At 49.8% G+C, this 27,658-nt stretch overlaps 1 protein-coding gene across 4 annotated transcripts in view; it reads left to right on the top strand.

Annotated features, from left to right (window-relative positions):
- The first annotated feature begins 1,988 nt into the window (after nucleotides 1–1,988).
- Nucleotides 1,989–27,658, top strand: part of KLHDC4 (kelch domain containing 4) — a 54,884-nt gene continuing 29,214 nt past the window's right edge. The window contains exons 1-6 of one of the 4 annotated variants that reach the window (XM_067721393.1): nucleotides 2,023–2,165; nucleotides 3,159–3,326; nucleotides 5,939–6,030; nucleotides 8,696–8,775; nucleotides 9,349–9,447; nucleotides 14,872–15,008. In XM_067721393.1, the coding sequence (XP_067577494.1) occupies nucleotides 8,764–8,775; nucleotides 9,349–9,447; nucleotides 14,872–15,008 (248 nt within the window). In that variant the 5' untranslated portion in view covers nucleotides 2,023–2,165; nucleotides 3,159–3,326; nucleotides 5,939–6,030; nucleotides 8,696–8,763. Of the gene's footprint in view, nucleotides 2,166–3,158; nucleotides 3,327–5,938; nucleotides 6,031–8,695; nucleotides 8,776–9,348; nucleotides 9,448–14,871; nucleotides 15,014–27,658 lie in introns of those variants that run through there. The other 3 variants (XM_067721392.1, XM_067721391.1, XM_067721395.1) reach the window with 3 other exon arrangements.

Here is a 27,658-nt window from a genome sequence, read left to right as displayed (position 1 = left end):
AATCGGTGCTGGGGACGGCGGCAGCCTGAATCCTATTCCACCTCTCCATCCTCCCCACCCCCCGTAGTTCCCCAAATTTTATTTTTCTTCTTTTTTTTTAAAGATTTATTTATTTTTTTTCCTGTATGCGGGCCTCTCACTGTTGGGGCCTCTCACAGGCTCCGCACGCACAGGCTCAGTGGCCATGGCTCACGGGCCCAGCCGCTCCGCGGCACGTGGGATCCTCCCGGACCGGGACACGAACCCACGTACCCTGCATCGGCAGGCGGACTCTCAACCACTGCGCCACCAGGGAAACCCTAAAGATTTAATTTTTAAATTTATTTTTAGCTGCGTTGGGTCTTCGTTGCTGTGCACGGGCTTTCTCTACTTGTGGCGGGCGGGGCTACTCTTTGCTGTGGTGTGTGGGCTGCTCCTTGTGGTGGCTTCTCTTGTTGCAGAGCACGGGCTCTAGGCGCACGGGCTTCAGTAGTTGTGGCTCAAGGGCTCTAAAGCACAGGCTCAGTAGTTGTGGCGCACGGGCTTAGTTTCTCCGCTGCATGTGGGATCTTCCCGGACCAGGGCTCAAACCCACGTCCACTTCGTCGGCAGGAGGATTCTTGTCTACTGCGCCACCAGGGAAGCCCTATTTTTCTTCTGAAAGGCTAGGTTAATTGACAAGGCTTGGAGTTGGCTGAAAAAGCATTCCTCCCTGGCTGCTCAGAGATTAGTAAGTTGATTGGATCTAAGTTGATTTTGTTACCGATTAGGATTCTTGGACTCCTTAATCAATAAAAATTGGTAAGAGGCCAGAGAAGAAATTCAGGCAAGGCTTTATTGGGACTTGTGCTGCAGCACGAGGCAGCGAAACCAAGTAGCAGGATCCTTTGCTTGCCCCCTGACGGGGGATGGGGGGGGCGAGCTTGTACGTTACATGGGGTGAGGGCAGAGGCGGGTCCACAGGATGGTCCCCAACAGTGGCTTGGGTGGTCTGCCCCCCCCCCCAACTTGGCGGTGCTGAGTAGAGGGATTTGCAGTACCTGTGCTTTGCTTCCTGACTCCTCAGAAGTGGCAGTTGGGTCTTTGGTCTTTTTGTATCTTGTTCATAGTTTGCCCCAACTGCCACATGCATGCAGTTTTTTGTTGTTGTTGTTTTTCATGCAGTTATTTTTAATCCCTTAGTTTCTTTGTATTTTGTTTGGACGAGATTTGTCCAGGTGCAAGCACTGCACCAAAAGGTCCCAGGTCTCAGCCTGTCTCAATTTCTTTAAGGCTGAGCCTTGTGGCGGTTCACCCACAAAGTAGGAAAGGAGATTATTTCCTGATTTATGCTTTCCCTTTGCCAAATGTTTGCTTGTGCTTGTCCTTAATTTGTCCTGTTTCCTTGATCACAAGTCCAAAGATGACATCTTCTAAGCAATGAGAAGCGTTTTCACTCTGCTCTGTCCAAACCATAGCATTCCACGTTCTACCTGTGGTTCTTCCCATTTACTAAGTCGTTTGAGTCAAATGCTAGCGGGCAGTTTGGCTTCCCAGACTTGGAACACTGACTGCTTTTGGAGGGGGTGTCATCAGCCCTGCTCGATCATGGAGAAACAAGTCGCCTCACACAGGACACTTAAGGATTCACCTAGAAGGCGGACTGGCAGGGCTGTTTTTCTTGCTGAGCACAGTACCCTCAGCCCCTAACAATATCTGGTGCTCAGGGTCTGCGAATCCTTTAAGTGCATAAGCGTCTCTATGGGGAACGAAGGCACAGCAATCATTTGACTCGTACAAGGGCTCGCGCTGACAAAACGCGGCTCATTTACCAAGTCACCCAACTGGGTCACTGTGCAATGTGCACGCACTAAGCAATATGCGTAAACACGGCAGAAACTTCCGCACAGACAACCAGTAAAACATCCACCACCGGGCCGAGGCCCGCCCCGCCCCGCCCCGCCCGCCCCGCCCACTCTCTCGGAAATGCGCCGTGGGGGCGGACCGGAAGTGACGCGCTTTCTGCGCGCCGCCTAGCACGTATTTTTTGCGCGCTGCGCGCCGCTCGAGACTTGCAGGCGTCCCGGCATCTCCTCTGACCCGGCGTGATGGGCAAGAAGAGCAAGAAAGAGAAGAAGGGCCGCGGGGCGGAGAAGACGGCCGCCAAGGTGGAGAAGAAGGTGTCCAAGCGCTCGCGGAAGGAGGAGGTGAGCGGGGCCGGAAGGCGGGCTGGCCTCCTTCGTCCCGGGTCTCGTGCGTAGCCGGGCCCCCTGTGCTGGGCGCTGGGAGGGGCCGGGCTGAGCGGGCGCGCCTCTGCAAGCCTCAGCCCTCGGCTTTAAAAGAGGGTTCGTGATCCTCGCGGCAGCCCTGAGCAGTGAGCGTCAGTGGAATAAGTAAGTGGAACTGTGGGGTGTTCCAAAAGAGTTCTCTGTGTCTCTCTCCGTCTCTGTCTCTCCTTCTCCCTCCCTCCCTCTTACTCTCTCCCCCTCTTTCTCTCTATCTTTAGAAGTGTGTACACATGGATCAGTGCTGAGCTTAGAGGAGAGCTCTCTGCTCTTAATTGACTGTTGTGCACGGGCTCCCTAACCCGGGGCGGTTTATAGTGGTTAGTGAGTGTTTGCTGCGCGCCGGGCATTGTGCTCTCTGCGCTTTAATTCTTACAACCAATTGAGTTAGGTAGCTTTGGCGTCCCCATCTGACAGGAGGTCAGAAGCTAACAGGTTACACGCAGCTCAGGGTCACACAGCTGTGAGGTGGCTTGGAGCTGGAATTTGACCGGGTGTCCCTGATCCAGAGCTCTTAACCACACACCCTTGTCCCTTTTCTTCCTAAGGCATTCGTGTGTCCATTTCCTCATCTGTCAAATAATGGGGTTGAACTTTTTCTCTCCCTGTCTCCTATCATTTTTTGGCAGGGGGACTAAGCGAGTGGTCTTGGGGGACAACTTGGAGTTCTGCCCAGTGCAGAACTCATGTCTCAGATACCTGGTTGACACCTGCAAGTGGCTGTCGCGCAGATTCCTCCCCTTCTAAACTGTCCTATTGAAGCTCCATCTCTTCACCCTGCTGGGGAGACCTACATCACCTGGGCTCACTCCCCTCCAGCCACACAACTCTGTGCTGTGTCTCAGATATGCCACCTTCTTTCTGCACCTCAACCCCAAATACATTCTTCTACACTCGTTCCTTTTCATCTTTCAGCTTGTTGTCACCTTGCAGAGGCTTTCCCAGACTAGGCTGCCTGTGCTACCAGACCTGCCCTGTCCCAGCCCCTCGGCCCCGCGATTGTGATGCTCAGCCGCTTGAGAAGTGCTGCCTTAGAGTGGTGGGAGGGAAGCTTACCTGGCTTCTGGACCTTGTTTTAATCTGGTGAGATTTGTTCAACGTGCGGGCATGGGGAGCGGCTGCTAGATTAACTGGCGAGATGTGGAGGAGGTGGGGGTTGAAGCGAGTCACCCGACAGCCACCGAACCAAAGTTGGGTCCCCTAGCCTGCACGCAGCAAAGCCAACCTACAGACCCTGGGTTGTGGTGAGGGAAACTGCGGGGTTTATTGCAGGTGCTCAGTAAGGAGTCCAGCAGCTGGTGCTCAAAAGACCCGACCTCCTTGAAGGCTTTTAGGGAAGATTTTTAAAGACAGGGTCAGGGAGGGGGTGCTGTGGGCTGTGTGATCAGCTTGTGGACATTCTTCTTGTTGGTTGGTGGTGAGGTCATCGGGAGTCAACATCATTAACCTGTTTCCAGCCCGTCTGGGGTCTGCATTCCGGTGACAGCACGCAGTTAACTTCTTCCACCTGGTGAGGGTTTCCATATCTGCGAAACAGCTCACAGGACATGGCGCAGAGTATCAAATGCAGCTGTTGAGGAGGGACTAAAGGTCCTTGACTTTGAGATCAAACTATTATTATTTTGTCCTCCTTGACTCTTTTTCTTTCTGCATTTTCTCCCTTCTCTGACTAAATTTATTCTTTGGAACTCGGGAAGGCCTAGGAGGCTAAAGTTTTTCTACAGACAAGAGGCAGGCAGAGGACATGTTGGCGGAGGGGGGGGCGGGGGGAGGGGTGCGGTTTCTTGTTCGCGGAAGGCTTCATAGGGTCCTGCTCAGTTACACGACGGCAGAGCCTGTGCTGCTAACTAAGGGGTTGACGAGGCCTGCTCCCAACCAGAGACACCGTGCTCGTGCCTGCCCTCGCGTGACGGGGTTTGATGCTTCCTGCCGGCCTAGCCAGGTGGGTGTCAGTGCCACTCGCCCCAGGACTGATACAGCAGCTCTCCCTCCAGGCCTGCCGCTGCTCGTCGCAGCCACGCCTTCCTCCCACCTTGTTCCCGTCTTCCCTTCTCCCTTTAAGTAAGACAATTTCTCGGGTGAGTGACAGTGGACTGGAAGCTCTGAGCTTACTGAGGCCCCAGCAGTCACTTCTCCACGCACGTCTTCCTGTAAGGGTGCAGCGGTTCAGAACTTATCTTGAGTACCTAATTACACGTAGGAGTAGCAGGATGACGGGTGTTTTTGTGGACTCCTGCGAAGGTGAAAATTGGTAGAGCCAGTTGGGTTCTAATTTGTCAATACCTAGAAAAGTGGAAGCTACAACCTAGCAGTTACCCACCTAAAGGTTTACTTTGGAAAAATTACCCCCAGCTACACAAAGACAGGTACTAGAACGGCCGAGGTAGTATTTCATGTAAAAAAGAACATTTTGGAGTTGACCCAGATGTTCAGCAGCAGCTGGATGGTGCAGAAGCCATGTAGCTCCGCCACCATGATGACGAGCGGGTTCAGGGCATCAGAGCTTTCTTTCAGCAGTGTTAAGCAGAAAAGCAAGTTGCAGGGGAATGTTCAGTACGATAACATTTACATGGAATTGAAAAACCTAAAACAACAACGTACGTAGTTTAGGGATACATAACGTGTAGTAAAAGTATAGAGAGATGGTGTGAGAGTAACGAGCCCTCCGTTCCAGAGAGTGGCTGCCTTCGGGAAGGTGAAGGGGGTACACACGGTGGGGGCGGGGTTGCAGGTGGCTGTTCAGGCCCGGGGGTGTGATGCTCTGAGGAAAGGAGCTGAGAGGAAGCCAGTGCGGCTGGGAGAGTGAGGAGGTGGGGTGGGACGTGAGGCAGGCGAGGGAGGGAGAAGGGTCTGGAAGACCTGCTTTCAGGCCCTGCAGAATGTGGAGCCTGGGAAGGAGAGCCGGGGTAGTGTGAGGTGGGGTGGGGTGGGATGGGAGGAAGGATGGGGGGGACAGATGCCAGGTGTCAGCATGAGCAAAGTGCTGGGCCGAGCATTGAAGAGAAGGATGGGAGACTTTCCCGTGACAGACATCACGCATCACTGCGGGGTGGGCGGCACTACTGTAAATGCAGGGACTGAGGGCGGGAAGACTGAGTGCCAATGCTACCCAGCTGTGCACGGAAATTGGCGCCTTAACATCTAAATTGGTTTCTGCGGTCCTTCTGCGAAGGTGGAGGCCTTCGTACACGGATTGGCTGCAGCTGATAGAGGTCGGGCGCCCACCGCGCAGGCGCCGTTCTAAGCAGACCGACACGTCTGGTTCCTTTGGAGCTTATGTTTTGTTATGTTGGTGGGAGGGAGGTGGCAACAAAATAAATAAGTGAACAAGGAAACATCAGACCCCGCTCTGCAGACAGCAAAGCAGGCTGGTGCGGTAGCCCAGGCCTGGGTTTCCAGGGGTGGCTGAAGGTGTTGGCGTGAAGTTGGGTGGGCTTGTCTGAGAGGAAGGCCTTGGGGGGCGGGGTGAGAGTTTGGAAGGAGATGATGCACATGCCGTGCGCGGGCAGGTCAGGCCCTGAGCATTTGCGCATGTGTCAGGTTCTGTGTGTTTGAAATGGGAGAAACAAGTTGTAATTCACGGATGTGACTGGACCCCGGTCAGGTCAGAGGGCTGGGGAAAGCTGGCCCAGGCATCTGGCCACGTGATGGGGTTTAAGCAAACGTCTCACGTGTGGTGGCTTGTCTGTCTACAGGAGGACCTCGAAGCCCTCATAGCCCACTTCCAGGCTCTCGATGCCAGAAAGACTCGGATCGTGGAGACACCCTGCTCCCCACCTTCTCCAAGGTAAGCAGCACGGACTCTCCAGTGTAGCTTCTGACCTGAAGTCTTCTGGTATAGGTTGGAAAAGTGCTTGAAGTAGGCACTGTGTTTTCATAAGTAACCGGGCACTTGGGACAGTTTCATCATGAAAACCCGCCAGGTCAGCTCCCACAAAACCTTTTTTTCACTTCCGCTTAGGAAGAATGGGAGCGAGGCAGCTCAGCTTCATTGTCGTGGAGAAACCCGGTGAGGAGGTCTCCTGGCTCAGCTGCTCTGCCAGTCAGGGAGGTTGTGTGGGCTGGGTTGCTCGCCACCCGGTGACAGTCTGTGGGCAGTCCGTGAGCTTCTCCTTGCTTCTTAGGTTTCTAAAGGCCCATCACGGTGCGAAACTTAAAATCATGATAGTTTTTTGCTGTGTTCGTTCATAATGCTTTCAAATTCTCGTGTGAAAAGTGTGACCATTAAGCGTAAACTGTCTGTTAGCCATTTTAGGTGGGTTTGTAGTTTATGTGAGGAGCTCCAGCATCTTTTGTAGGATTTGAGACCCTGTGGAAGGAGCAGGCTGTGGGGTTTCTTTTGTTTTTTAAAAAAATAATTAATTAATTTTAGACTGCATTGGGTCTTCGTTGCTATGCGCGGGCTTTCTCTAGTTGCAGAGAGTGGAGGCTACTCTTCATTGCGGTGTGCAGTCCTCTCATTAAGGTGGCTTCTCTTGTTGCCGAACACAGGCTCTAGGCACATGGGCTCCAGTAGTTGCACCTCGCGGGCTCAGTAGTTGTGGCTCGCGGACTCTAGAGTGCAGGCTGAGTAGTTGTGGCACACGGGTTTAGTTGCTCTGTAGCATGTGGGATCTTCCCGGACCAGGTCTCGAACCCGTGTCCCCTGCATTGGCAGGTGGATTCTTAACTGCACTACCAGGGAAGCCCCAGGCTGTGGTTTTCACTGGCTTCTTGCTCCTTTCTTCTCGTCCCCTTGGCTCCGGAATGCCAGTTCTCTAATTTGATCCAGGGATTCAGGCTCCATAGTTCTTATACTTGCTCCTGGCAGAGCAGAGGCTGGACACGGAGTGCATCAAGCTAGGAGCCCAGGGAGGCTGAGTGACCCTGATAAGGAGATGCCGTGTCCTTTGGAGAAGGGGGAATGCCTTAACTGCACGAGCATCCGGGGCTGTCTTGATCAGTTGAGAAATGATTTGCTTTGTTTCCCTCAGGCCTGAGTGGAGGCCTTGGTCTAGCACGTCAGGAAGGCAGGTGGTAAGAGTGCCCCCTCTGCTTCAGTGGGTGCAGGGCATGGCCCCGAATCCCACGACTTCGCCCCCGGCATGCGATCATTACCTGTTCAGGGTTGGGAGCAGTGTGCTTACCCCTGAGCAGACACAAGCGACTTTGCAACTGCTCCCAAAGTTGCAGATCCTTCTTATTCTTTGGCTCTTAAATTCCGTTAGGAATCTGCTATTCTTTTCCTTGTATTTATCATGTTATCGTTGAGGCCAAGTATAAGACTCACACACGGTAGGTGGACGTTTTCTTCTGAATTGTTGAAGCAGATGAGTCCTTGAGACCTTTGAGGCTTTATCTGTGCAGCCCCCCTGAGGGAATTCACTTAGAATGTGGGTTGACTTTTTTTGGATGACATTTTTCCTAAAGTATGCTGCCCAAAAAGGCCAGGTGTAATGTCACAGTATGATGTGAGACATCGGCAGTTCCATGGGTCAGCTGGGAAGCTTCCTGGCAGAAGGGAGCAGTTGGAGCTGAGATCTCCTGGGATGCAGACGTTTCGGTGGTAACCTTAGTACCTTCTCACCTCCACCTCTCTATCGCATTACGGGGAAAAACCCATGAAAGTTATCAAATTTAAGTGTGTACGTCCCCACGTCTTGGCTCAGAGGTAGTTTAATGGGGACGTGAAGATGAGGTGCTTGGTTGTACCAGAGCCCAGGGGTGCACTATCTTGACTTGAGAGTTTGACTGCAGAGTTTCTCAGCCTATAGAACGTCTCTGTCTACATTAAATCCCCAGGAGAAAAACAGTTTTCAGATTTCCCAGACTTCCCTGACCTTAAAACCCTTTGCCCTTTGAGAAGCGTCCTGTGGGATTAACGTGGTGGAGGGCACCTTGGGGAATGCCGCTCTAAGGGTTTCTGCAAGAAGGGTATTTTCCCTCTCAGTCACCGGACTCTTCATTACTTCCTGCTGCAATGGTCAGGACCTACTTATAATTCCCTTATGGCTATTCCCTTGTCCTCGTGTGTGAAGTAAGTAGAAAAGTATTTGCATTTTCTAGATGGAAGGGATCTGGGTTGTATATTGAAATGCTTCAATACTGGACCTCTTAGAACAGTTTAGATTGTGATTTAAGAGGATAGACCTTTAAAACAGGACAGTTCTGGAAAATTGGCACATGAATAGGAGCCCCTGGACTTCCCGCTGCTGCTGATTTTCAGCCAAACGCTGTGTGAGTAGCCCCTGCCCTCGTAGGAGACTGAGCCGGGGTGTTAGTGTCTTGACGGTGAGACTGCTTTTAAGGGCGGTGCCTCAGCTTCTGTCCTCAGTGCCAGGCTTCTCTTTCACAGAAGTTTAGGACAGGCATGTCCCTGGTGGGGAAGCCCTCTGCTGGAAAGGAGAACAGCTCTCAGTTTGGGCGTCACGTGGTTTGATTTTGTGTTGAGCTGCTGCTTGTGTCTCTTGCAGGTTAAATGCCTCACTCTCTGCTCATCCTGAGAAAGAAGAATTAATCCTTTTCGGAGGTGAATATTTCAATGGCCAAAAAGTTACGTATATATTTTCTTCTTTCCCTCCAAGTTTTCATGGGTCGCATTTAGAGGAAACTTCATTTTAGGCTGATATCAGATATTCATGGTCCTTGAACTCCCCTCTTGTGTGTCTGCATGTCAGGACTGGCCTGGGCCATGGTCCTTGACAAGCCACCAGGGTCCTTTAGGGACCTTTAGGGTCACGCCTCTTAACTGCCTGCGTGAGGTGGGCCAGTACCCTGCTGTTCTTCCTCATGATGGGTTTCCAGAGGTGTCTGAAAAGGGAAGTGCTGATAAATTGCAGAGCAATTGATAAATTGTAAAACCTGTAATTTTTATTCTTGAGCAGACCAGAAAGCCCTGGGTTTCAGAGCTATAGATGAAACAGTTCCAAAATCCTGAGTTCGCCTTCCCTGTGTGGCGGTCCAGAGATGGTCTTTGTCATTGTGTCATCACCCTGAAGGGTCCAGGGACCAGCCTTAGAAAACACGTTTCCTGGGGAGAGCTAGTGATTGAGATCCTGCCTTCCACTTGCTGTCGCTTGTGTGGAAGCACCATTCGTGATGCTAAAGTACCTCTTCCTTTCTGCAGACTTTTGTATATAATGAACTCTACGTCTACAACATCAGGAAGGACGCCTGGACTAAAGTCGAAATCCCCAACCCACCTCCGAGGCGTTGTGCTCACCAGGTACGTGTCCGTATGGCCATCAGCCTCCCCTCCTCTCTCGCTGGGGCTCTGGCTCAGGATTCCACGACAGACCTTTAGAGCTGGTAATGGCGGGCAGCCTGGTATGGAGACGCTGGACCTTGCCCCTGGTCCTCACTCTGCCGCCTCCAACTTGGCCTTGTTTCTGAGCTGCTTCACCCTCAGCCTTCACCTGTGAGGCTGGAGATGAACTCCTGCTCCTGCAGGTGGTGTGAAGCTAGGTAAAAATACCGACGTGGTGCCTGGCGTGGAGCAGTCAGAAAAAGGCTCCTGTATTTGAGTGAGAGAGGCTCCCACAGGCCCAAGATCTGGTGACCAGAGAGATGAAAACAAGAAGACAGAACGGAAGGTGTCAGTGGTTACAGAAAGTAGCTACTGCAGAGTGAAGTGAGTCGTGCCCAGGGACGCTGAGGGAGCAGCGCCAGGTCGGCATGCTTTCAGCTCGTTTCCGCTCACCCCAGCGAGCTCCGTCAGAGCCGATGACTTACCAGGGAAGGAGTCCTGGTTTCATGGTTCCACAGTCGTGCGCTCCACGAGGACAGGCATTGGTCTTTCTTGTTCATTATTGTACCCGGGACAGTGTTGGGGCTCAAAAGATAACCTGAAGGAGTGATACCTCGCCAGTGTCAGCCTACTGCGGCACGACTGAAACATCCCTCCACAGTGTGTGGTTCTCTTTTTTCTAATCCTGTGCTCAGGACAGCCTCCCGGTTGAAATGGGGTCTGTGAGGGGGGCTGGCTGCCTGAACTGCACGGACGCCTCGTGCATAGCCGGGCTGCCAGGCATTTGGACTGGCTCATCTTCTGGAAGAGAGGCGTGCACTGCTTTCTGATATAACAACTGCACCTTAGTAAGGCTAATAACTGCATCTTGGTAAGTTCTAGTGCATTCGCCGGAGCCCTCTCCAGTTCTGAGAATGCATCCACCCCAGGCCTCCAGGCCAAGCACTTAGTCCTGTCCTGTCCCGGCCCGGCCCATCCGGTGGGGAGCGCTGTCCGCTCAACGCCTCTCCAGTTCCTGGGCCCCAGGCACGCAGGCTGAGGTGCTTCTTTGATGTTCGTTTTCTTATCCGTTTCAATCAGTTATTAACTCTGTCCCTGAAGAATTAGTGTCACTGAGATTTCTGAGAAAAGTCTCTGAGAGTTTTAAGTAAGTTACTTGGGCAGGCTCCGGTTTGGATGTACATCTTGTGAGTACTTTGTGAGTCTGAGGCTGTAGATGAGGTTGGCTTGCTGTTTACTCTGTGACTTTCACAACAAATCGGGGCTGTGGAAAACAGATAATTGCTTATAAAGTCTTTTGCCTAAAGGTCATTACAGTTCAGATTCCACTATGTTAAATTCTGAGACATAAAAATTTCCTCATGGGACTTCCCTGGTGGTCCAGTGGTTAAGACTCCGTGCTCCCAACACAGGGGGCCCGGGTTTGATCCCTGGTTAGGGAACTAGATCCCACATGCTGCAACTGAGACCCGGTGCAGCCAAATAAATAGATAAATAAATATTTAAAAAAGTTTTTTCCTCATGATGGACTAGGTTATGAATGTGATGATAGAAGCCACGTTCTTTATCTTGAATCAGTTAGGGGTAAAATGAGTAGAAAGAGAAAGCTTATACGTGGACCCTTCGTCTGTCTTTTCCCTCTAGATATTTGGGGGGTTATTTTATTTTGCTCATTCATTCACTCGTTCATTTAGCCGTGCTGTGTGGCTTGTGGGGTTTTAGTTCCCCAGCCAGGGATTGAACCCGTGCTCCCTGCGTTGGGAGCGTGGAGTCTTAACCCGGGACTTCCCTGGCGGTCCAGTGGCTAAGTTATTTTAGCACATAATTTGAGAGTCCAGTGGCCTTTTCTGAAATGAATACAGCCAGTGAGAGAAGGGAAAGGGTCACGAGGCCCGTTGAGGGTGTGCCTGACGACGACCTGTCAGGCCTCACCTGTCAGGCCTTGGCAGGCGCTCCCCTCCCGGCACCCTCCCTTGGGGAGAGTGTTCAGACGCTCCTGCCTGGGTGGGCTGACGGGACTGTTGAGGATTGAGGGGTGGGGGAGTGGGAGGTGCGGGCACAGACGGAGTTCACATTTTGTTACTTGCCTGATGGTTTGTTTCTCCCCAAGCAATGACTGACTAAACTCACTTGAAACAAAATGCGTTCTCTCATACAGTAGAACAGAAGGTTCCGTATGGTTAAAAAAACGTCGCCTCTGTTCTCATCGGGCTTGGTGCAAGCATGAGCAGTGAGCCGTTTATGTAGAAGAGTTAGTGTTTACAGAATGTCTGTTCCTGAGCGAGCAGAATTGCACTGACAGTGCCCACGTGAGCTGCAGAGAGTGTTTTCCTCCAGCTCAGTCACAGCTTCGTCGCCGTCCATCCGAGACGGTGTTGCAGACTTGTTCCTTGGGAAAGTCTGAGCATCTTTAACAGGCAAGGCACTCTTGCAGGGCTGGGATGCAGCGGCAGAAAAGACACGTTTGCCGTTCTTGGTGATGCCCCATAGTTTGTGTTTCCTTTGGTCCTGATGGCCCGGCACGCTTTTAGGACTTGGCTTTCACAAAGCTGACCTATGTGGCTGATGTCAGAATCCGTTCAGAGTCTGTATGTTGTTTGGACTCCATTGTGCCTTTTTTTTTTGATCTTTGGAGAGAGAGTTGTGAAGTTAAGGTTTTCTAGACATGATTTTTATTCCAGTTAAGACAACAATACAGAAACCCAAACACCTGGGAAGCATACAGCCTCGTGGGACAAGTAGCAAAGTAGAGGCTGGCTAGGACAGCCCTGCCTGGTGTGGGGAGCAGTGCCGTCCTACTTTGGTCTCTGGGCGGTGCTTTGCCTCTGTTAGATCCAGGGAATGTTGGTTGTTTATATGTTTGTTTATTATGTTCATGTTTTCTTCTGAGTCTTTGGACATATTTATAACTTTTCAAGTGTTTGTCTGCTGATTCTCTCATCTGTATCATTTCTGGGTCTCTTTGTATCGACCAACCTTGTTGATGTGGGTCACGTCTTTCTGCTGGAACTGTGTGGTTAGATGATAGACTTTGTGGATGCAAAAGAAGATCTTAGGGAAGCCTGGGCAAGCCCCAAAGCTGAGGTACATCCCTGAGCACTAGGGCAGTTCTTGTCTTTGCAGATTCTCACATGTCTTCGTATTCACAGCATTCCACTGGGGTCTTCATACTCCTTCTCTGTCAACAGTGGTTGTGATGCCTTCTGCAGCTTCAGCCTGGCCCACAAGGAGACAGCGTCCTCAGTCTGTGTCACGCTAGTAAAGTGGGTGGTGTTTGGGACGCCGAGACCCCTCCTGCCGTGAGCATGACGCCATTCAGCAAAGGGCCGCTGGAGGGTTGACTGTCTGCGTTTGTTTTCATTCATCAACAGGTGATGAGTTTCGTTCTGGTAGGTGGCTCAGCCTCGTGCAGATCACCATGAGCCTTTGGAGGCTCTCTGAAGAATGGTAGCTCTATGGCGTGGCCTTGCTGGGGTCTCTAGCGAACGCCCTGGGTATTCAGTGGCACCTATCCCTCTGGTTGGAACTTGTCTGTCTCCGAGCCCCCTGTGAGCTCAGGTCGTTTTCAGGTTTTCAGCCTCACAGTGATGGTCCCCACCGTGTGCCCGGCCTTGGGTGGTCTCAGTCTGCACACGTGCAGCTTAGTGTCTACGGGCTCCCGGGGAACCCAGCCAGACGTCAGGTGCTCGGCCCTGCAAATTCCAGCTGCCTCCGCATCCTGGAGCTCTGGCTTCTGTTTCCTCAGCTCAGCAGGGCCACGAGGGTGTGAAACTGCCTGTGGGGTCGGAGGGCTGACCTTGCCCGTTTACCGTGTCTCAGGGTCACGGTCCTGCACGTCGTGCTGTCTGGCTGTCGTGCTTCATGGGTTTTGTCCAGTTTCCTCCTTGTTTACAGTGGGAGGGCTGGCATGGTGCTGATGGCTGAGCCTGGGCAGAAGTGGAAGTTGTATGCCTGGCCCTATAGTTTGCATCTTCTCTTGAGTAGTACGTTAGCTCTTTCTTGGTGTTTATGGTCTTTGAGGAGGAGGTTAATACAGAGCCTTCAGATCACTGCCCATAATCCACCTTTGTGTCGTCCCCAGAGTTCTGCCTGTGATGGGACGTGGGAGACACACTCTGGTCACAGTCTTTTTTCTTGCCTGGAGTTTGACTTCATTTTTTAAGAATGGCTCTGAAAACTGATTATGTAAGTAATAAATATTCGTTGTGGGAAAAAAAAAATGAAGATAATGAAAGCAGAGTAAGTCCATTGTCCATTCTTCCAGAACTCCTAATTTATATTTTCTGCATCTTTTCTCTGCACCTGTGATTCATATTTCTATGCATTTCATCTTAGTTGGACTGTACACGTACATACGTGTGTATACGTGTGTGTGCACACATATGCATGTGTACGTATACATACATATATTCTCCCTGTACTGTTCTTCCCAGTTAATGCATTATTTGTGGTGTTATCCTGGGACGTTCAGTAGCTTCTATAATAAGATATTTCAAAACTGCATTGTATTGCGTAGCGTGAAAGTACTACCTAAACTTCATTAAGCTCAAAAAAACGTGTTAGGTTTGGGCCTGAGCTAATCCTCATGTCTGGTTTAAAGATTTGAAGTGGTCAGTTTCTTGCTTTATAATTACTGGGGTTCTAGAGTCCTAGGAAGCTGGCTTGTCTCGATAGGTCAGTCCTGAGAGGATGCACAAGACTGAGTGAAAATGGTGGGGGGGGCACATCACCCTAAGTGTGTCACCAGGACCCTCCAGTTAGTCCAGGACAGGAGCAGCATCGGTGATGGAGCTGCAGTTCTGCAGCGTTAAGCTTAATTAAGCGAAGGACCACACTGCAGTGCAAGCCCCAGGGTGCTCGGAGGGTGCCCGGGGCGGGCCTTCTGGGAACCACCATCTGACCGCCCACTGTGTGCTTGCCCGTGGCGGTTTGCGAGGGCAGGAGGCATTCACACGGGCTGCTTTGGAGCACCTGGTGTCCAGCTGCCCCCGATCCAGTTCCCCTGCCCCGGCCACACTGTGCCTGCTGCCGTTGGCACTGCATGTGAGCCCCTGGCCAGACGGCCCCTCGACGGGTTCCCGTCCCGCACCCCCTTGGTGTGAAGGACAGGCCCAGTTGCCTCCTTCGCTGTCTGGGCCCAGGACTGGGGACTCTCGGGGCGGGCTGGCCCACCAATGGCTTGTGTGGCTCTGTCAGCCCAGGCGGTCCTGCCTGGTTCCCACGTGGCCTGTGAGTCCTGGGCCTTCAGCAGAACCACAGCAGGGCAGGATGCGAGAAGGACCTGACGGGGCAGGCGTTTGAAGACGAGGTCAGGGCTTGGCACCGGCTGCTCTGGGGGAGGGGCTCCGGTTTTCCCCGAGAGCTGTATGGCTGTGCCCTGACCTGTCGCCATTCTCTCAACAGGCGGTGGTGGTGCCCCAGGGCGGCGGGCAGCTGTGGATCTTTGGCGGGGAGTTTGCCTCTCCCGACGGAGAGCACTTCTACCACTACAGGGACCTCTGGGTCCTGCATTTGGCCTCCAGGACGTGGGAGCAAGTCAGGTGAGGTGAGGAGCGTGACCCCTGGGCCCGCCCCTGCCCCGTGCCGGCGTCTGGGGTTCACAGTGACGGGGTCGGCTCTCGTAGGGTAATTCCAGGCCTCCGAGGAGCGCGGTTGCCCCGCCTGGGAGACCAGTCTGGCTGGTGACCAAAGTGAGGGAGGAGCTTCCCCTTCGCGGAGCGGCCCGGCCCGGTGCCGGCTGCCTGAATCTGGCTTCGTGGAAGGCATTGCCAGGGTCTCTGGGACCAGCGCCGCATCTGGGCTCGTTTTCCTGGTCCTCCCTCCCCTCGTCAGCGTCAACACTGATCATGTTTTCCTGCAGTTCTCCTGTCCGTTTATCGCCCCAGAGGCAGCTCTGGGTTTCATCTTGCTGCCCGTGGAGTGCCGTGTCACTGAGAGGAAGTATCCGGCTAGGTCCGCTTGACATAGGAATAGTGGAGCGTATAAGAGGAAGGACAGGGAAGCCTTTATGTCACTGTTGAATAAAGCAGGCTCGGCCATCGTTGGTGCTCGATTCCTGCTTCTGGCGGTGACATTGACGTGTGGTTGTCACGTTCACCCCTGCAGTCTCCATGGCCAGAGCCACACACCTGACTCTGTAGAGAGACGGACGGTGTGTCTGCCTATAAATTATGTACAAGAAGAAGCCTAGTAGCATGACGGACTGAAAGTGGAGGCAGTGGCTTTGCCCTCGTGGGGTGCACGCGTGGCTCTGGGGCATTAGTTCAGGCTCCTCGCCTCAGCGGAGTGGAATTCGGGGGGGGTGGGTGCAGGGCTGCTGTCAGGTCCCGGGACTTGCATCCGAGGGAGGTCTCTGGAGGGTGTGCTCCGTGGTCCCCTGAGGGGCCTTTTAGGAGCCCGTGAACACCCGGCTGTGGCCTGCTCAGATCGGCTTCCAGCCTGGAGTGTTGGACTAACGTGTAAAGAGTTGACCGTGAGAGTGACTGGAAGGTGCTCGGAGATTCCCAAGCCCGCTCAGCTGCCGGGGAAGCTCTGGAGAGCAGTGCTAGTAAGGTGGGACCCGGGGTGAGCCTGGTGCGCTCTCCCGAGCGCCGCCTGCATCTGCTTGTCTTACTTGCTTTGGGAAAGGCGTGGCAACTGAGAACTTTTCATGTTAAAAATTGATTTCATTGTGTGTATGTTGAGACCTAGTCATTTTCATTTTCCCCATAATTTAAAGAGTGTTCAGGCCCAGAGCATGTGCCCTTTTTTGTCTTTCTTGCTTTGCTTCAGTTATTCTTTTTAAAATCCAGTTGTTATGTCTTTGTTCACTTCTGGCGAATCGGTTCTTGATGTTTTCGTTGCATTTTTGTCAGCTTTGGTAGCTTTTGCCTGTAGCATGTGGGTGAGGGGCGGTGAACGGCCCCGTGGGGCCTGCGGCACCCGTGGGGCCTGGTGGTGGTGGTGGCAGCATGTTGTGGGCTGTCCCGCAGTGCCCTGCCGGGCTGTGCTGTGGCGCGTGCTTTCTCGTGGCCTCCGGACCTTTCCGCTTCTGTGACAGGTAGTGCAGGTGTTCGCTCCAGGGAAGCAGGGGGGCCCTAGTGCCGTGCAGTCAGTGCTCTTTGCAGAGCTCGCCGGGCCTGCTGTCCCGAGCCCCGCCTCACTGCGCGCCGTGAGCTGCGTCCCGGCGTCGTCGGCCTGGTTGCGCCTGCTCGGCACGCGAGGCCGCTGTCCTAAGTCAGAAGTCGTTCCTGATGAGCAGGTCTTTCATTACTCTTTTGCTGATTGTAATTAAAGTGGGAGAATTCCTAAAGGTATACTGGGGAACCTGCGAAATGCTAATGTGAAGGTGCAGAGACAGAACTGAGCTGCCTCTCTCGGCACCCCTGTTCTAGCCTGGATAGAGTGGTGTGGCAGGGAAAGGGTTAGGCGCTTTTTTTTTGTCTTTTTTGTCTGCAGCATCTTTTTTTTGAGCCTACCTTCTGGGCCGTCATCTCTGGTTCTCGGTGGGGAGATGGGCAGCCGAGCAGAGCTGTGCTGAGCTGTTCTCTTCAGTGGCCAGGGTGCGGCGGTGCATTTCACCAGAGCCCGTGGTCCCTGCGGGGCTGAAAGTTGGGGGACGGAGGGTCTGTCCCTGGCTTCTCCTCTTACCCTGTTTGCCGGGAGATTTTAAACGACCAGCTCAATTTCTCTGTTTCTGCTGCTCAGCCCAGTTCACTTACTGCTGCTTCACGTGCCCACGGTTCCCCGGTGCGTTGTGTTCGAGGCTGGCTCTGTTTTTAAGGCCCCTGGTGGGATGCAAGAAATTGGAAGCGGTGTGCAAGAGGTACTGTGGGGTGACGACCTCCATTCCCCTTTGTCATCGTGGGCGCGGGGCTCGGTGCCTGGGACTGCGCACAGCCACAGCTCTTCCCCCGCCCTGCCCCAGCGTGTTCTGTGAGACCAGCGAGGAAGGTGTGCCCTGTGTGGCCCGTTCCTTGCTGTTACGGTGTCTGCAGCCACCGTTTGTGGGGAGCAAGCACGTCTCAGGGAAGGTTCCCTGAGTGAGTCACACACTGGAAGCCACAAGAGGGTGACTGTCTGACCATGGGAAATGTTAAGGTTTTTGTATCAGGAATGATGCCACCAGGAAAGTGTGGGAGTGGTGACAGGTTTACAGCGTGAAGCGAGCTCATGTTCAGAATAGAGACTTTGCGTAGAGAGTGAGCAGCAAGCGGCCGGACGTGAGAAGGCAGCACGAGTGGCTCCACGGAAGGCCGGACTGCCAGGCGGCGAGGGCTGGGCAGGCAGGGGTCCCTCCCGCTGGCTGAAGTGTCGCCGGCAGCACCTGTGGTTCCAGCGTCCTGTTGCTTGCGCCTGCCCCTCGACCCCATGTGCACTGTTAGGAATATACCCTAAAGAAATGTTCCCTCTCATGTTGTACAAAAAAGCTTGTACAGAAACCTAAGATGCAGAGCAGCACGTGCCTGAGTGTGTGTGCATGCACGTGTGCCTGCAGACTGGGCCAGACAGCCGGTGCAGGCACACATGCGTGCACACACGCAGTCCAGAAGGGTCTGGATGTTTCCGGGTTTTCTTCTGATTCCTTAATCTTCTCTTCCCACCTATTCTAGTATTGCTCCATTTTAATCGCTATAGCTCTGTGGTTTATTTGGATAGCAGGAAGGTTTTTCTCATTTACTTAAAAACATTTCTTTGTCATGCACTCATTTTTTTTTAATTTTTAAATTTTTTTAATATTTGGTCGCATTGGGTCTTTGTTGCTGCGTGCGCGCTTTCTCTAGTTGTGGCGAGCGGGGGCTACTCTTCGTTGAGGTGCATGGGCTTCTCATTGCAGTGGTTTCTCTTGTTGTGGAGCACGGGCTCTAGGTGCGCGGGCTTCAGTAGTTGTGGTGTGCAGCCTCAGTCGTTGTGGCTCATGGGCTCAGTAGTTGTGGCTCACGGGCTCTAGAGCGCAGGCTCAGTAGTTGTGCATGGGCTTAGTTGCTCCACGGCGTGTGGGATCTTCCTGGACCAGGGCTGGAACCTGTGTCCCCTGCATTTGCAGGTGGGTTCTTAACCACTGTGCCACCAGGGAAGCCCCACTTATTGTTTTTCATAAGAGCTTCAGAATGTTCAAGTTCTGTTTTATAAACGTTCCAAGGGGATTTCGATTGGATCATAGTTTGTCGATTTCTCCTAGGGAGAATTGACATCTGTCTAATCCTTAGCTTTCCCAGTCGGGAACATTTCACTTCTCTCCTCTTAGGAGTCTCAGTTAGGTTTATTTTTTATTCTCCAGAAACATTTAAACCGGCCCAGAGGTAGAGTTTCAAAGTCAGAGGGCATGTGTTCCTGGAGCCTTGTCGCCGGGTCTGACTTTCTCCCCAGGCCCTGTGGGCACAGCTGTCTGCAGTGCACAGGTGTTTTGTCTGGGGCAGTTCTTACTTGTTCTCAGGGACCACCCTCGCTTCACAGTGTAGCACATGCTTAGTCCGCGGGGTGGCTGCCCTGTCTGCACTTTGGAGGGGGTGTCTTAAAGAACTTCCACGGTTTCACAGCAGGAGTCGGTGGTGGAGTGGCTGGGCGACTTGTCAGCCTGGGGAGATGGCTCAGAGCGGAGAGGATACCTCTCTGGGTGATTCTTGGTCTTCCGTGCACCGATCAGCACCTAGGGAGCTCTGAAAGTGCGTGTTCCTGTCCTCGGCCCCCTAAACATCAGGTCTGATTCAGAGCCGCTTTAAAATGGGGCTCAGGAGTCTGCATCTGACAGTAACCCCTCCCCACCCCCCTTAGTGACCTTGATCCAGGCGGCCCTGGATCACAGCTGGAGGCCTCGCCTACTGGCGCATCTCATGCATATTTTGAGCACTGTTCACTAATGTGAAAGCATCGGCTGCCTTTTCAGAAGTAAGAGACTCATGTAAAATGCCTCTTAGATCCTTAACAATGAAAAACGGCGTGGGTATTGCTTTTGTAATTTACTACTTATTCCACAGCGAAAGCGTCGCCCCACCATTGTTTGGCAGGGCTGTGCATGCTTAATTGACGAGGCCTGGTGTAGCGGCGGAAGCAGGCCGACTAATTACTGAAGTTGGTCTATCGATCCCGGGGGCTGGGTTACAGCACGTGGGGTTTTGCCTTGGAGCTGCCGGCACTCGGAACTGGGCTTGGTTATTAATAGGCAGACACAATGGCTGCTGTCTCCTCTGTAATTTTTTCTTACCTAAAAGAAAAGGGAAGGCGCTTCAGCCAAAATGAAGGCTGATTTTGCTATTTCTGGGGAAGATCACTGAGTCTGGGGGAATCCACACGGTGTGAGCTCAAATCATGGGAAAAGTGCAGGAAGAGGTCACTGTGAACCGAACTTATTCAGTCTCCAGGACTTGGCCCGGCACTCTGCATTCTTTTTGCCATGCTGCACGGCTTGCGGGATCTTAGCTCCCTGGCCAGGTTTTGAACCCTCACCCTTGGCAGTGAGAGCACCGAGTCCTAACCAGGGAATTCTGTGCATTCATTTTTTAGGAAACATTCTTCACTCCCGTGGGGGAAGTTTTATGTTTGGGGAGACTGAGACCAAGAAAAGGTTATGTAACAGTAAAGGCCGGCAGAGGCAGAGTTAAATCAGTATGTGGTATGTGTAGTCCCTTTGTGGGCTTTTAAGCAGGTTTTTCTCGTGGGAGGGCAGGGTGATTGATTCCCAGGCATCCGCTTTGTCTTTCAATTTTGCCCTTCTCGGGTTTCATCTGTAGCGCATTTCCAACGAGCAGACCCTTAGGAGTCTGTATTGTCTTCCTTTATGCACGTTCTCCATTCTTGCAACATTTAATTGACATCATAACAGTTTGAAAATGAGAGGAAAGGTCCTAGTGTTACTAACATCAAGAAGACCAGAGCTTAAATGTCAGCACAGCCTCCTGGTTTACATTGGACGAGTGTGACCAACTTTAACAGATGTTTTGAGATTCCCTGCAGTGTCTGTCTTCCGTGGGATGTGCCTGCACAACTGACGTGATTAAAAAAAAAAAAACAAAGGCCTGATTTGATAACACAGATTCTGTGTACTAATCGTGTTTTTATTTTTATACCATACACAGCCTCTCCCCCCGTTCCCCGCTGCATCTCCTCCAGGAGGTCGGGGAGGAGAGTGGACTGTGCTTAGGTGTATGTGCACCTGTGTGAGTCTGAGGGCAGTTCGACACCAAAGGCAGGACTCAGCATTTGCCTGCCTGCTCAGTCTCTCACAGCGCAGACTCCGCTATGGTAGGGTTATTATTATATAAACACTCCATAAATGGTTTCGTTACTAATAGTAATAGTTAAAGTAGAAGGGCACAGTTTGATAGGCTGCCTGGATTCTAGAGACTGCTACTAGTTGTTCTGTGCAATGTGAGTAAACACTAAGTCCCAAATTTGTTGTCTGGTGGTACTTGGAAAAGCGGCGCTGAATTCTGAAGGTGCCCGGTTTGATGAAGGGAGAGATGCTCTCGCCTGCGTTTCCTGCTCTCCACGTCGGAACCATTCTTGGAGGAGGGCCCTTTCCTTTTCTGAGGATGGGCCACTAGACTGAGTGCCCCATCAGGTCGGCCTGTGTGGCCCTGAATCTCTGGGATGGTGAGAGGAATTTTTCCTTTGCTCGGTAAATATCTCGGGAACAGCACGGTACTATGGTGTATCTTTTGTAAGGTGTAAACTTTCAGATAACTCAGGGAAGCGTTTGCATACTGAGTGCTTAACCCTCTGTTTGTACCCGAAGCCCATGGAGCTATTGGACGCGTGTGCGTCTTCTGTAAATGTCACCACAGCAGCTGGCTGGAAGGGGCCTGGGTGGTGCTGAGTGGCAGTGTGCCCTGCCGCAGCGCTGCTCTGCACGCAGCTCAGATGCGCTGGAAGCGCTCACTCCCACGACAGTACACATGTATTTTTGCGCTGCTTTATAGAGCTGGCTGAGTAGGACATGTTAATTTTTTAAGACTCCATATTTAGGAGTGACGGCAGTTGAAAAGTGCCTGTTGGAGATTCAAATATAAACAGGCTTTTTTGGGTGGCTTTATTTTCTAAAGGGGTATATGGAGTCTTTTTTTAGAAAACATTTCCCTTTTTGGTTACAAAACACAGTGGTACTTGGCTGCTGCCACAGAAAGTTAATTGAGTCCTTAATGCCTGGCTCACCAAAGGACAGAACACCCATCAGATTTGTGGCCAGAGGCTGCAGGAGGCCCTAACCTGGCCATCTCGGCTCTGGGGAGTCATCTAGAGATCACTTGGCTCGCTGGTGCTGTTTCCATAGGTCACTGGGCCATTCCATTCACGGTTACTGGAGTAACATTGGGAGCGTTTTGGGCTCTCCTGTGTACTTTTTTGAAGTAGAATTGGAAGCAAACCTATTAGTTTTTGAAAGAAAACCTGTTTCCCAGGTTGTACTTGTAAAGTACTGTAACAGACAGTTTCTCAGAAGGGGGTTCGTTGCTTGCCCGGCACGGTGGTGGTCTTCTCATTCCCCTTCTCTGTTGTGCAGCTGTACACTGTGGCTTGTCTCCTCGGCACCTGGTCCCGGGACATGGAAAAGTCGTGCCAGCCGCTTCAGCCTGCGGAGTGCGGCCAGCTCCGAGGAGAGCGCTGCTCTCACCGTGCAGAGTGCACAGGCAGGGTCAGTGCCCAGTGACGGCGTGAACCTGTGGTGGTGATGTCGTGGCGTGGTGCAGACCCTCCTGAACCTTGTCCGTCTGGGATTTTTATCATGAATTTGGAAAAGAAAACATGCTTACTAGATTTGTGGGTGATAAACAGCTAGGAAAGGACTTCCCGGTGGCACAGTGGTTAAGAATCCACCTGCCAATGCAGGGGACGCGGGTTCAATCCCTGGTCTGGGAAGATCCCACATGCTGTGGCGCAACTAAGCCCGTGTGCCTAGAGCCCGTGCACCGCAACAAGAGAAGCCACCGCAATGAGAAGCACGTGTCCCACAAGGAAGAGTAGCCCCCCGCTCACCGCAACTAGAGAAAGCCTGCGCGCAGCAATGAAGACCCAAGGCAGCCAAAAAAATTGAAAAAATAAATAATAAATAAATTAAAAAAAAACAAAACTAGGAAGAAAAGCAAATAAATTGGTTGGCAGTTCAGCATCCAAAATTCTCTTTGTGGAGCAGATCTAGCAAGATGAAATTGAAGTGGGGTAAGTTTTCCTTGTAGGTTGCATATAAATGTAGCATTTAAAGAAGCTGCCCTTGCTAGTAGAAGAGAAGTATTTAGTAACTTGAAACGCCCGTAGTCATCTACATATGGTGAGGCTACTCCAAGACTGATGCTTAAAGATGAGATTAGCAGGATGTAGTCTTCAGGAATAGGAACTGGTGATTTTTGGTTGACTTTCCATGGATGAGTACCATGGTTGGTTTGAATGACACATTAAAAGGGAAGTTAATAAGCTGAGGGCATTAGGGGAGAGAGACTAGGATGTTTAAGCATTTCAAGAAAGGTGAGAAGAATGGAATTTTTTCTAGGTTGGAATAAGGGAAGATCCTGGAGGTCCTCGTAGCAGTGTGTGATGAAATGTTCATCTGAGATTTGCTAGTGGGGAGACGCTGGGTTGGGCAGCTCAGGCCTCTCTTTCATTTTGAGAGTCTTTGTGTTGTATTTCTTTTAGGGCACCTGGTTTGGGGGAAAGCTTTGTGGAAATAAATGGAGAATAATGCCTTGTATAGAGAAGTACTGGACTGGGCAGCTCAGATTGTAACCATCTTTTGCAGCCTTGACGTCATGGTTGGATTGTGTAGGTGGGAGAGCCAGATTGAGATAGCACCAGCGCAAAACAAGGTGGGCAGAGGTACCTGGTGAGTGTGCCCAGGTGACCACGTCAGCTCTTTTTACATCAGGTTGTTTCCTTACTGTTGAGTTTTAAGAGTTGTTTGTGTATGTTGGATAATAGTCCTTTATCAGATGTGTTTTTTGCAAATATTTTCTCCCAGACTGTGACTTTTAATTCTCTTGACACTATCTTCTGCAGAGCAGAAGTTTTACATTTATAGGTCCAGCTTATCTATCAGTTACTTTATACGTAGGCCTGTGATCCATTTTGAGTATGTTTTGCGAAAGGTCTGTGGTCAGGTTCATTCTTTTGCGCGTGGATGTTCAGTTGTTGCAACGCCATTTGTTGAAGAGACTGTCTTTGCTCCGTTGTATTGCCTTTGCTCTTTTGTCAGAGATCAGTTGACTATATTTATGGAACTCTGTTTCTGGGCTGTCTATTCTCTTCCATTGATCTCCCTGTTTACTCGTTCAACACCACACTGTCATGATTACTGTAGCTTTATAGTAAGTCTTGAAGTCAGGTAACATCAGTCCTCCAACTTTGTTCTTCAAGATCGTGTTGACTATTCTGTGTCTTTTGGCTTTCCATATAACCTTTAGAATTCGTGTGTTGATATCCATGAAATAATTTACTGGGATTTTGATTGGGACTGTTGAATCTATAGATCAAGTTGGGAAGTACTGACACCTTGACAATACTGAGTCTTCTTATCCATGAACGTGGAATGTCCCTCCATTTACTTAGTTCTTCTTTGGTTTTCTTCATCAGAATTTTGCAGTTTTCCCCATATAGATTTTATATATATTTTGTTAGGTTCGTACCTAAGTATTTCATGTTGTAGTGCTAATGTAAACAATACTGCTTTTAATTTCAAATTTCACTTGTTCATTGCTGGTTTATAGGAAAGCAATTGACTTTTGCATATTAACTTTGTTGCCTACAACCTTGCTATAAATGCTTACTAGTTCCAGAAGTTTTCCTGTCAATTCTTAAGTATTTTCCACATAGATGGTCATGTCATTTGTGAACAAAGAGAGTTTTTATGTTCCCAATGTGTATACATTTTATTTCCATTTCTTGCCGTATTGTGTTAGCAAGAGCTTTTCAGTACGAAGTTGAAAAGGAGTGGTGAGAGAGAATATCCTTACCATGTACCTGCTGTTAGTGGGAAAGCCTCAAGTTTCTCATCATTAAGTATGACTTTAGCTGTAGTTTTTTTGGTAGATCTTTATCAAGTTGGAAAAGTTCCCCTTTATTCCAAGTTTACTGAGAGTTTTTATCATGAATGGATATTAGATTTTGTCAAATGCTTTTTTTCAGCTGTTGATATGAGCATGTGATGTTTCATTTGTAGTCTGTCAGATGTGATGGCTTATATTGACTTTCAAACCTTGAACCAGCCCTGCATACCCGGGATAGATTCCACCTGGCCATAGTGTATACTTCTTTTTATATTTTTTGGATTCAGTTTGCTAATATTTTGTCGAGGATTTTTGCATTTATGTTCACAAGAGATATTGGCCTATAGTTTTCTTATAATGTCTTTGTTTGGTTTTGTCATTAGGGTAATGCTGGATAGAGGATAGAAGCTCTCCTCAGAGAGATTGTAGAGGATTAGTATAATTTCTTCCTTAAATGTTTGGTAGATTTCACCAGTGAACCCTTTTGGGCCTTGTGGCTTTCTGTTTTGGAAAGTTATTAATTATTGATTACTTTTACTTAATAGATATAGGTCTATTCAGATTGTTTATTTCTTGTGTGGGTTTTGACACACAATTGTTTGAAGGAGGTCCAATTGTTTGAAGTAGGTCCATTTCATGCAGGCTATCCAATTTGTGGGCATAGAATTGTTCACAGTATTCCTTTATTTTCATTTTCATTTCCATGTGATCTATAGTGATGTCCCCTCTTCCATTTCTTTTTTTTATAAATTTATAAATTAATTAATTAATTTATGGTTGCATTGGGTCTTTGTTTTTGGTTTTTTTTTGCGGTACATGGGCCTCTCACTGTCGTGGCCTCTCCCCTTGCGGAGCACAGGCTCCGGACGCGCAGGCTCAGCGGCCATGGCTCACGGGCCCAGCCGCTCCGCGACATGTGGGATCTTCCCGGACCGGGGCACGAAGCAGTGCCCCGTGCATCGGCAGGCGGACTCTCAACCACTGCACCACCAGGGAAGCCTTTTTTTTTTCATTTATTAAATTTATTTATTTTTTGGCTGTGTTGGGTCTTCATTGTTGCACGCGGGCTTTCTCTAGTTGCAGCAAGTGGCCGTGCGTGGGCTTCTCATTGTGGTGGCTTCTCTTGTGGAGCATGGGCTCTAGGCACACGGGCTTCAGTAGTTGTGGCATGTGGGCTCAGTAGTTGTGGCACACGGGCTGTAGAGCACAGGCTCAGTAGTTGTGGCACACGGGCTTAGTTCCTCCGTGGCATGTAGAATCTTCCTGGACCAGGGCTCGAACCCATGTCCCCTGCCTGGGCAGGCGGATTCATAACCACTGCGCCACCAGGGAAGCCCTCATTTCTGATATTAGTGCTTTGTATCCTGTCCCTTTTTTTCTTAACTTGGCTAGGGATTTATTGATTTTATCCATCTTTTCAAAGAACCAGCTTTTCGTTTTGTTCATTTTTTCTCTATTCATTTCCTGTTTTCAATTTCATTAATTTCTTTTTTTTAAATTTCTTTTTTTTCTTCTTCTGCTTACTTTGGGTTTAATTTCCTCTTCTTTCTCTAGTTTCCTAAGGTGGAAACTTAGATTATTGATTTTAGATCTTCTTATGTGTGCATTCAACCCTATAAGTTTCCCTTAAGCACTGCTATGACGGCATCCCACAAATTTTGGTAAGTTGTCTTTTCATTTCCATCTGACTTAAAATATTTAATAATTTCCCTTGATAATTATTCTTTGGCCCATGTGTTATTTAGAAGTGTGTTGTTTAATTTCTACCTTTTTTGGGATTTTCCAGTTATTTTTTTCGTTACTGATTTCTAGTTTAATTCTATCATGGTCTAAGAGTAGACTTTATATGATTTCTGTACTTTTAATGTCGTTACAATGTGTTTTATGGCCCAGAATGGAGTCTGACTTGGTGAATGATCTTTTTTGAGCTTGAGAAAAATGTGTGTTCTGCTGTTGCTGGACGAAGTAGTCTGTAGATGTCAATTTTATCCACTTGATTGATGGTGGTTGAGTTCAGGCATATCCTTATTGATTTCTGCTTGCTGTATCTTATCTGTCCATTTTTGAGAGGGCGGCATTGAATTCTCTAGCAATGATAATGGATTCATCTGTTTTTCCTTGCACTTCGGTTAGTTTTTGCCTCACGTAGTTTGACATTCTGTTCTTAGGTGCATACCTGTTAAAAATTGTTATGTATTCTTAGAGAATTGACTCCTTTATCATTATGTAATGCCCCTTTTATCCCTGACACCTTTCCTTGCTTTGAAGTCGGCCCCATCTGAAATTAATATAGCTACTGTTACTTTCCTTTGATCATTGTTAGCATGGTATATCTTTCTTCATCCATTTCCTTTTTTAAAAAAATTATTTATTTTAATTTATTTATTTTTGGCTGCATTGGGTCTTTGTTGCTGTGTGCAGGCTTCCTCTAGTTGTGGCAAGTGGGGGTTGCTCAGTAGCTGTGGCTCACGGGCTTAGCTGCTCTGCAGCATGTGGGATCTTCCCAGACCAGGGCTTGAACCCGTGTCCCCTGTATTGGCAGGTGGACTCTTTACCACTGTGCCACCAGGGAAGTCCCCATTCCATTTACTTTTAATCCATTTATGTCTTTATGGTTAAAATGTGTTTCTTGTAGATAACACGTAATTGGGTCTTGTGTTTTGATCCACTCCGATAGTCTCTGTGTTTTAATTGGTGCATTTAAACCATTGACATTCAAAGTGATTACTGATATAGTATCTACCATGTTTGTTATAGTTTTCCGTTTGTTGCCCTTGTTATTTGTTCCTGTTTTTATCCTCCACTCTTTTTTCTGCCTTTTATGGTCTTAATAGAGCATTTTATAATTCCATTTTTTTCTCCTTTCTTAGCATATCAGTTATACTTCTTTTTTTACTTTTTTAAGTGGTTGCCGTATAGTTTGCAGTATACATTTATAACTAATCCAAGTCCACTTTCAAATAACACTATACCACTTCACAGGTGGTGTGAGTACCTTGTAAGAACAAGATAATCCTGATTTCTTTTTCCAATCCCTTGTATCATTGTGTCATTCATTTCACTTATATGTACACATATGTGAGTATGTATACACACACAAATATATATTCCTTAGAGGCATACACATATATACACACACACTCACGCACACAGGCACAAAAGCAAACATAACTGAATACATTGTTGCCATTATTATTTTAAACAAACTGTTACCTGTATGATCAGTTAAGTTTCTGACCTAT

This window comes from Pseudorca crassidens, chromosome 20 (genome assembly GCF_039906515.1).
Source record: "Pseudorca crassidens isolate mPseCra1 chromosome 20, mPseCra1.hap1, whole genome shotgun sequence".
Classification (NCBI taxonomy): Eukaryota; Metazoa; Chordata; class Mammalia; order Artiodactyla; family Delphinidae; genus Pseudorca; species Pseudorca crassidens.
Note: the sequence above shows the minus strand (reverse complement) of the source record. Positions and strands in the feature narration are given on the sequence as shown.